This window comes from Haplochromis burtoni, unplaced genomic scaffold, assembly GCF_018398535.1.
Source record: "Haplochromis burtoni strain Fernald_Lab_line unplaced genomic scaffold, NCSU_Asbu1 Contig_25, whole genome shotgun sequence".
Taxonomy (NCBI): domain Eukaryota; kingdom Metazoa; phylum Chordata; class Actinopteri; order Cichliformes; family Cichlidae; genus Haplochromis; species Haplochromis burtoni.
The window spans coordinates 678,843-689,659 of NW_024582386.1; the positions used below are offsets into that span (position 1 = coordinate 678,843).

A 10,817-nucleotide genomic window follows, 5' to 3' on the forward strand; every position below is an offset into this window, starting at 1 on the left:
ATGGTTCCCATTCGCCTGCGGGATCCCCAGGTACTTGTAACTGTCCTCTATGTCTGCAATGTTGCCTTCTGGTAGTTCAATCCCCTCAGTTCTGACTACCTTCCTCTTTGTTACCATCCGACTACACTTCTCCAGTCCGAACGACATTCCAATGTCATTGCTGTATAGCCTGGTAGTGTGGATCAGTGAATCGATGTCTCGTTCACTCTTGGCATACAGCTTGATGTCATCCATGTACAGGAGGTGGCTGACAACTGCTCCGTTCCGTAGTCGGTATCCGTAGCCAGTCTTGTTAATGATTTCACTGAGGGGGTTCAGGCCTATGCAGAACAGCAGTGGGGACAAGCATCTCCTTGGTAGATCCCGCAACTCTTCATACTGGAGACCCTTTCTTGGATATCTGCCACTGTGATGGTTACTGGACCCTGTTCAGGGAGGTCGCTGTGGTCTGCCCTCAGATCCACTAGCCACTGAGCATTGCCGTTATGGGTTGCGTCCTTCTCCCATATGCTCTTCCAGTATTGCTCCGTCTCCAGCCTTGGTGGTGCTGTTCTCTTATTGTTCCCTTGCCACTGAGAGTACACCTTTGCTGGTTCTGTGGAGAACAGCTGGTTTATTCTCCTGCCTTCTATCTCTCTGGTGTACCTCCTCAAGCGGCTGGCCAAGGCTGTGAGTCTTTGCTTGGCAGTTTCCAAGGCCTCAGGTATGGACAGCTTGCTGTATTTCTTAGGCACCTTCTTTGTCGCACCTTTCTGCAACTCCGTTAGTTGGCTAACCTCCCTCCGTGCTACTTTGATCTTGCCCTCTAGCCTCCTTCTCCATGGAGGGTACTGCCCCTTGTGGCTGTTCAACTTGTAGCCAAGCATCTCACTGATCACTGCTGCCGTATTGTAGATCAGCTTGTTAGTGTCGGTAATCGTGGTTGTAGGTATTGCCCGTAGTGCTGCATTAACATCATCTAGCAGACCTTCTGAGGGTACTTCACGTAATTCTTGGTAACCGGCTACGGGGGATCCAGGTTTCAAGCTTGGCCATGATCCTATTTTTCAGGTCAGTTCCTCTCGCACTCAACGATCCTTCTCCTATCGCACTTTTGATTGATTGATTGATTGAATCTTTATTTTGAACATGTTGAAAAAGTATAAAAAAAATAGAATTAAAAGAGACAAATGAACAAAGCAAACAAAAGGAAAACCACAACTCCAAATAACGTCCATGTTCAAAAAGGAGCAGGAAGAAGCATAAGCTTATTTAATCCCACCCCTTTTCCACTACCTAGTATCAATAGACTACAGAAATACCTCCTTGCAATTACATTATATGTTATGTGTAATTTTTTTTTTTTTTAAATATATACTACATATATGTTTCTATCTATCCATACATACGTATATACACACATACGCACATATACACATTTTCAATAACCCCATTAACACCTCAAGGATACACAGCCTACAATTTTATATATATATATATATATATATATATATATATATATATATATATATATAGTCAAATACTATATATATATATATATATATATATATACCCATACCAACAAACCCGTGCATGCGCACACACATGAAAATATTAAACAAGAACACCCTATCAAATCTCTCCCTTTTCCCTGTACCCTGTAAAAACCGAATCCTTAAACCGCTTTTTAAACTGCGCCATGCTTGGACATTGCTTCATATCTTTACTTAGTCTGTTCCACAGCTTCACTCCACACACAGAGATGCAAAAACTTTTTAATGTTGTACGGATACGAGGATGTTTTAAATTTAATTCCCCCCTCAAATTGTATCCCCGTTCCCTTTTAGAAAACATTTTTAGAATATTGTCAGGAAGCAGGTTATTTATTGCTTTATATATAATTTGTGCTGTGAGAAAATGAACCAGATCTGTGAATTTTAGAATTTTTGATTTTAAGAATAGTGGATTTGTATGATCTCTGTAACCAGTTTTATGGATTATCCTTATGGCCCTTTTTTGTAATATAAAGATTGATGATAGCGAACATTTGTAAGTATTGCCCCAAACCTCTGCACAGTAATTCAAATACGGTGCAATCAGGGAACAATAGAGAATGTGGAGTGATTTGTGGTCCAGAATGTGTTTTACTTTACTCAAGATTGAGACACTTCTTGAAATTTTGTTATGTATATGATTTATATGAGACTTCCAGTTTAATTTATCATCTATAATCACACCAAGAAACTTATGTTCAAGTACTCTTTCAATTTCCACACCATCTACATGAATCTGCACTTGTGCATTTCTAAGGGAATTCCCAAATAAGATAATTTTAGTTTTACTTAGATTTAGCGATAGTTTGTTCCTGTTAAACCATTTTTTAATTTTGCACATTTCTGAAGTAATTGTATCCAGCAGCTCCTTTAGATTCCCCCCAGAACAAAAAATATTTGTGTCATCTGCAAATAATACTAATTTTAATATATCAGATGCCTTACAAATATCATTTATATAAATAATAAATAATTTTGGACCCAGTACAGAGCCTTGTGGAACACCACAAGCAATGTCCAAGCATGATGAGGAATGGACACCCAGCTTCACAAATTGTTTCCGGTCACTTAAATAATTTTTCACCCATTGCAGTACAACCCCCCTAATCCCATACCGTTCCAGTTTATTAATTAATATGTCATGATTGATTGTGTCGAATGCTTTCTTGAGATCCAGAAATACTCCAGCTGCATACTGTTTCTGATCTATAGCATTCGTAATCTCCTCAATTGATTCGATTAATGCCAGAGATGTTGATCTTTTTGATCTGAATCCATATTGACTGTCAGAGAGTAATTTATATTTATCTAAGAATTTGTCTAATCGTTTATTAAACAGGTTTTCTAGGATTTTGGAGAATTGTGGTAGTAAAGAAACAGGCCTGTAATTTGTGAAGTGGCGTCTATCCCCGGTTTTATACAGCGGCACAACTTTAGCTATTTTCATTTTGTTTGGCACTTTTCCCGTCTGAAATGATAAGTTGCAAATATATGTTAGAGGTCCTACAATTCCTTCAATGACCTTCTTGACGATTTTCATGTCAATATCATTACAATCAGTAGATGTTTTATATTTACACATGTGTACAATGTCAATTATTTCTTTTTCCTCCACTGATGTGAGGAACATTGAGTTAGGGTTCCTATCAATCAGGTTTTCACTACAGTCTACTGATGGCAGTGACTCAGGAATTTGTTCTGCCAGTTTTGGTCCAATATTTACAAAATAATGATTAAAGCTGTTGACCTTATCAGCAGTGTTTTCCATAATATTGCCATTGTCGATAAAGTATTCAGGATAACTTTGTTGTCCAGAATTATTTTTAATGATACCGTTTAAAACATCCCATATTCCCTTCATATTATGTTTATTGTTGTTCAATATTTTACTATAATACTCCTTTCTACATACACGTATAATATTGGTCAACTTATTTTTGTATTTTTTATATTTATTTTCAGCATCTTTTGTTCTTTGTTTTAGGAATTCCCTATAGAGTGTATTTTTCTTTTTACATGCATTTTGTAAACCCTTAGTGATCCATGGTCTATCTGAATATTTGTGCTTTCTGTTGTATTTTATTGTTGGACAGTTTTTATCGTATAACTCCATGAATATTCTTAAAAATATGCCATATGCAATATCAATATCAGTTTCTTTGTACACATTGTCCCAGTCCTGATTTAATAGATCGTTCTTAAATGCATTCATAGTTTCTTCTGTCCTTACACGTCTGTATCTCAGTTGTTCTTCATGCTGATTTTTCTTATAATTAGTGTCATAAACTGCAAAAACTGGTAGGTGATCACTGATGTCATTAATTAATAATCCGCTCACAATGTTGTTTTCCATATTGTTAGTGAAAATATTGTCAAGTAAGGTGGCACAATGTGGTGTAATTCTGCTAGGCCTGGTTATTTTAGGATGTAAACTCAAACTGTACATAGTGTTTAGGAATTCGTCGGTCATTTTATGCTTTTTCAGATTCAACAGGTCAATATTAAAATCACCACAGATAAACATAACTTTTTGATTTGTTTTAGAGAATATTTCCTCTATGAAGTCATTAAATACTTGAATACTAGAGCCAGGTGTTCTATATATACAGCTAATTATTACATTTTTCTCTTTTTCCTTATAAATTTCAATTGTTATACATTCTAGTAAATTATCAATTACAGTTGTCATACTTTCTACCACCTTGTAGTTTAGGTTTTTATCCACATACACAGCTACTCCCCCTCCACTCTTGTTCCTTCTATTTACAAAATTCACTTCATATCCCTCCAGTCCAAAGTCCATTCCTTTCTCCGCATTGATCCATGTTTCAGAAATGGCAATAATTCCAAATGGATTTGTCAACTCATTTAGATATTCCTTTATATTGTTGAAGTTGGCATACAGACTTCTGCTATTAAAATGGATTATTGATAATTTATTTTCCGTGTTGATGGTGTGCTTAAACTGTTCATCAGTGAAGTAGCAGCAGTTACAGCTGATGTTGTAGAAGAAATTATTTTCCGGGTCTATATCCTTTTCTAAGTCTAGAACATTATGGTCTGTGTATCGAAATGTTCTCAGTTCCAGATTATCATAAAGAGAATTCCAATGAGTTATATTGATATTGTTGCTGGATGCAGATGAAGTTCTTTTGGACTGTGCCATGTGTTGTGTTGTGTGTCACGTCACATGTGTATTCATACCTCCAGAGTAAGTTGACCTCAGTATTTGTCCAGCTCCTCCATATTTCTGATGACCAACACTTTGGCTTGTTCCGGTGTTCCATTGAGTTTAATGAATACTTTGCAGTTGGTGGTCCATGTATTTTGAATTTTTCCCTGTTTCTTCAAGTAACGTGCTTTCCTGGCAATGTCCGCATTTCTTTTTATCAGATGTTCGTTCATGAAGACATCGGATCCTTTCAGTTTCTTTCCTTGTTTTAACAGTGCTGTTTTCTGTTTTCTGTTTGCAAATCTCACAATGATGGCTGGTTTGTCACTGTCATTTTTTCGGGGTAGAGGGTGGCAAGCCTCAATGTTGTTATAATCCACTTCCACACCTTTGGACCGTAGAAAGGTAACCACTTGATGCTCCGTGGAGTTGACATCTTCCTCTCCTGGCCCTCCTACATTGTCAGCGGCGACCGCCCGGGCGTATGACCGGGGTTTGATGCGAAGCCCCGTGATGATAACATCGTTCATCCGGGTGTACTGCTCCAAATCCGCCACTCTGTTCTCCAGGTACGCCAGCCGCCGATCCTTCTCGGCGTTCTGGATGCGGAGAGCCTTAACTTCCTCGACCAGGTCCAGGATGGCTTTCTGCTGCAGTTTGACAGTAGAAATCTCCTCTGTCATAAACTCCAGCGACTTCTTAATATCGTCACCTTCCTCGGCTGACAGAACTTTTTTCGGGCCCATGCTGAGAGACGCTCTTGTAGCTTTGCCGTGACGACCGGCTAGCTAGTTGATGCTAGCGTCCTTCCTCTCACTCCACTTGGGGCTATGTACCCAATCTCGGGTGGGGGGGATGATATCTCCCCCCTGACCTGGCGTCCTGACTCCTCCTTGCATAGCATTTGTGTTGTACCTCGTCAATCTCTAGCTGTGAGAGCAGTCCCTTCTTTCGAATGTTGGAAACTGAAAACTCCAAAAGAAAACTCACCTCACTCTAAACACAGTTCCCTGATGTCTGATGTAATCATTGTTTTGAGAACATGGGAGAGAGAGCATGTTTTTCATCCTAGAACATGCTACTATGCAGCTAATAAGTCAGCAGAGATTTCATTTCACTCCCCTCTTCGCTCTCTTTACTACTGCTGTTTTCTCCTCAAAGCCTTTGCTTTATCGTGTCTACACTGCCTGTGTTTTAACTTACTAAGATGTAACATATTTCTTATACCTTTACCTCAGAGAGAATATATACAGTCACGAACTAAAGGGATGATATTTAGTTGGTAATTTACTAACAGGAGAGGCTCTGCTTGGTAATTTAACATGCCCGTTGAATGTGCACCCATGGTACCAGTCTGGTGAAGAGAGTCATTATAATAGAAACAGCCTTCATTAATCGAGTCTCTGAGTTGGACTTTAAGCCGTATAAATTTAATTTTACATTGCTTTTTGTAGCATTCTTGTATTAAGACGAGTTACATCTCTAAAGCCAACCAAAAATGCCTGAATGACAAAAGTTTCTATAACCTTTGACTGGTGTTGTTAACTATAGCACCACAATTTTCCAATGCTAGTTTTTATTTCTATTTTTTTTACAAACTAAAACATTTTTATACCACAAAACATTAAATAGTTCAGAAACATCAGATCATCAGATCATAAAATGATTTTATTTCAGGCACACTCAGAAAGTTATCCAAGAAGTTCAGTATCAGAGTAATATCGGTTAAACAGCTATATCATGCTAAATTATTTTGTAAGATGACAATTATTTTTTATTTGAGAAAAGAAGAGAGCCCCCCACCTGGACAGTTGGTGCCAGGTGGTTAGGTACTTTGGGAGCTCTAACTGGCCAGATGTCAGTAGCACCAATGAGTCCATCTGGGCATTTATCCATCAGTTCCACATTGCTACCATAGGTCTGCTGCCAACTGACTGACCCTCTGGTCATGCACTAATTTTCTGGACCTACTGTTCCATCATTATGACGTATGAACAAGGATTCAACTTTTTGTTTTAGAAGAAGAGTTTACTAAAGCTTCCTCATTTAGTATGTATTGTTTATCAAATGCTTGGTGTACATTGCAAGGGGTTTAAAAAAGAAACAGATTTTTGTGAGAAACTAAAAATGAATGCAGCTTTTTAATATTGACTACTCTGGCTTTTTACTGTATGAAATATGTGACTTTGATTTCAGAGCTGCTAATTGGATTCATTTGTCCTGTGTGCTTTTTGATAGCTTCTGACTGTTAAGTGTGACATTGATTTAGGAAAAAAGATTACACCTTTTGTGAACAGACGTTTTCACATTTTTAATTACCTTTGAGTGAGTATTTCAGTCAGATCAAAGCCTCAAACTAATAAGTGCAGACACAAACACAAACACGTAATATAAGTGGGAAATAAAATGAATTGGATGAACACATTTTTAAAACTATTTGGATCTTTTTGTTCTATTCTAGACAGACTCCTGTGATTAAAAGTCTGTCATAAATTTTGAGTTTATACTCACTTATTTGAATGTAAAATTACATCCCAAATGCAACATTCAAGAATTTCTATACTTTTAATGTATTCAATGACCTTTACGAGATAATGAGCTTTCAGATAATCAAAGCGTGCAACCCTTTTCTGCAGTTGCAGTGTCTCAACCTATAATGAAAGCACTCATTTTCAACAGTGTTGTACTGTATGGGCATCGTCGTTACACTTGGAGGTACTTGGAGGTAGGTCAGTCAAACTAGACGTGTCTGGTGCTGGCTGTTTTGTCAGTTAATCTAAGTTAAGATTAACTTTGCTGTCATTGGCTAACATTACCGCAAGAAGTTTGTGCGTCAGATGATCCCTTATGTTTGTAACATTCCCCAAATATTTTACTTTCATATGACACTCCTTGCAAATTCCACATGTCAAATCAATCTTTTTTACCATCCTTGGTAAAAATCCCAAATGTCTCTATTTTTGATTTAAATGTAAATGGAGCTTTTCAGATTTCTTCTTCTTGTCTGTAACTTCCTTCTGCGATTTTACTGTTTTATCTAGTACTAAAAAACAATTCAATTTATATTTGCAATTTTTATAATAAAATATCGACATTGAGTGTCGCTGGATGAATACAATATTAGTATCGCAATATTATGTTGTATCAATTTTTTCCTCATTTAGTTATTAGGATGTCAATATTCTCCATTTGTTTACTCAAGATGAATACATTTTTATTACCGGATTTAAAGGGATATATAGTCTCATGCAAGGGGGGAGTGGTGTTGTCCATAATGGGCATAAGCTTGGCTAACACCCTCATCTTGCCTGTCTTGGCCAATCACAGAACTGGTCTTCTTCACCAGTCTATCAAGCCGTTTCTTGTGCCACCTTCCCAGCAGAAAATAGCTTTAAAAGATAAAACCTCTATCTCTTTCGTCTTACTGGTGTTGATGTTGACTTTAGACCATGGCGATAAAGTCAGTGATGGCCTTCCCATTTTTCCAGATCATTCCCTTATGAGATGCACATCCAACAATGGCTGTATCATCAGAAAACATCTGGAGGTGACAGTTGGGGATGTTGAATCTGAAGACCGATGTGTAGAGCGGAAGGGTAACGGAGAGAGCACTGTCCTGAGATGGGCCACATTATGCATACCACATTGCAGCTTCTTCCTCAGCAGTGTGGGTTGAACTTTATTGAAAGCACTGGAAAAGTCAAAAACAAATGACCCTCACAGACCTTCTCCAGGTGTGACAGTGATTGGTGGAGGAGATAAATGTTAGCATCATCTTTCCCAATAACAGGACAGTAAGCAAAGTGCAGAGGTTCCAGTAGTGTGCTACCAGGGGTTGCAGGTTGTTGATGATTATTCTCATCAGGGTGTAACCTCCCTGAGCTGTACAGAATTTGGCACTGGAACCACACAGGAAGACTTCCACAGGATAAGGACCTTCCCCAGACTAAGGCTCAGATTACAATTGTGCATGACCACCACACACAGAGCTGATCTGCACAGCCTCTGAGCAGTCTAGATCTGATATCATCTAGGCCTGTTGCTTTTCTGGTCTCAATCTTATTTAACTCCTTCCTCCCTGCATGAAATTTTAGTTAGAACACCATCTAATTGTTTCCCACATTATAATTCAGTGATCAAAAACATCTTTGAATCACATTTACAAAATGTTTCATCTCCCGCATCAGTAATATCTTAGCATTTATAACTATTTGCCATTCACAGCAGTAAGCCCAAGCCAATAACATTCAGTTAGCAGACTGATGAGTCTGATCAGACTGCCAGATGCACTGCCACTGAAACCAGATCCTCAGAGGAAACCCCTTAAATATGAAATATGAATTTTTGATGATTGTCCAGCTTGTGGATAAAGTTCTAGTAAAACCTAAACACTGGAAAGTCACTTCAAATTTTTGTTAAAACCATTTGCAGCAATGTCTAGAGGCACCGGCTTATGGAGCATTCTACCATTTGTTCCTCTCGGTCTTTGATCCCTTATCAGCACTTGATTGATTGATTTTGACTCCAGCCTCTTTAACTTGAACATGATCTGAGTGTAGAAGTCAAATACAAGTGTGTGTTTGGTATGTGTTTGAGTGAGAGGGTGAATTAATAGTGTATCTTCCAGAAATGTGATTAGTGTTCATGTTTTTTGGTGTGTGTGTGCGCTTGTGCACGCACGCACGCATGCATGCGTATGTGATTGAGGTTCTGGCTGTGGCTGCTCTGATCTTTATCAAAGAGACCTGAGGGGACTGACAATACCCACTCCTCTATCTATCATCCCTCCATCTGCCTGTCTCTTTGCCTTCTCATTTTTTGTCATTCAGTCTTTTGCTCTCTTCATTCATTTTATTTCAGTTTATTTCAACTCAATTCATTGAATCCAGGTCAGGTAATAGCATCATGGAAAGGAGAAGGTGACCCTAGCAGTGGAGGTTGATTGAAGGCGTGACACCGTCACCTATGAATGTGTCAAAAGATGAATGCAGCTTGTAATGTAAAGCTCTTCAAGTGATTGGTAAAATATAAAGTCAGTGTATAATTTCCACCTTAGCAATATGTTAAACTTTTTAAACTGTATTTTAATTTACAGATACTTTACAAATACAAAAAAAAATCCCAGATGTAGTTTTTTTTATGAAGCAACAGGAGGGGAGCTTGGACTCCTTCTTCTGCACTTTCTTGAAGTGGTTTCCTGTGAACACCTGTGGGGCTTTTTTGTTATTTTTTTTTGTCCTGATGCTGCCAAAGCAGCTCCAGACTAGGAGTAAAGGCTATAGACAGCGCCTGTCACTGACTTCAATTCTAGCTAATCACAATATGAATAGTCACTACTCAACCATCCTTTTGCCTTTCTTTCATTTTCTTACTCTCTCTCTGTGTATGTTCTTATATTTTAGTGATTTTCTCCCACAGATCGTGCATGGTTTAAGACATATATTTAACACACATTGCACACAAGTAAGCATGTGGGCGTGCCTGCATTTGTACACAACTGTGGCTCAATTCATACATTTAAAATGAGAACCAATATATCAGCTCAGTCCCATGAAAAAAAATTTATGTTTCATAGTCATGTACTGAGGTACGCTGTATTTGTGTGTCTTAGTACATGCATGTGTATGTGTGAGTACAATGTACAGTGTAAGTGTCCTACATATTCCCATAGCAGTGAGTTGTTGTTTATACAAGGGGTGACAAAAGGAGTAAGATGAATGAGGACCATGCAACATGTAAGAGTACCAAAAGGCAGAGTGGAAGGAATGGAAAACTGAAATAATGAACTGAAGAAAAGGGGGAAAAAAACTGGGAGAAAAAATGAGAGAAGAATAAGATGAGAAAAGCAAATATGTACCTTGAGATCGGAAAAAGTGAAATAGAGAGGCTACAGGGAAGGAAGAGGAGCTGAGTCTAACAATGTAATGTGCTCTATGCTTTCTAAGTGAACAGGAGAAATCAATGTTTCCTGTGTGTGTCTTTGTGATCACCATCTAGAGTGTGCATTCAGCTCCTCACTGTTACAACTTCTGCAAGGTCATCTTCAGTAAAGTGACATCAGCTGAGACAATTACACATACCCACTTACGTAAATGTACAGTGATGGCAGATGT

General features: G+C 38.2%; 2 protein-coding genes across 8 annotated transcripts in view; one reads left to right on the top strand and one right to left on the bottom strand.

Annotated features, from left to right (window-relative positions):
• csmd3b (CUB and Sushi multiple domains 3b) overlaps positions 1-10,817 on the top strand; it is a 395,380-nt gene that overhangs the window by 129,020 nt on the left and 255,543 nt on the right. The window lies entirely within an intron of this gene.
• LOC121814188 lies at positions 1,909-5,523 on the bottom strand (the record flags this gene model as incomplete). The annotated part of the gene is given in 1 exon segment (XM_042218902.1): positions 1,909-5,523. A coding segment is annotated over 1 exon segment (696 nt). The 3' UTR covers positions 1,909-4,754.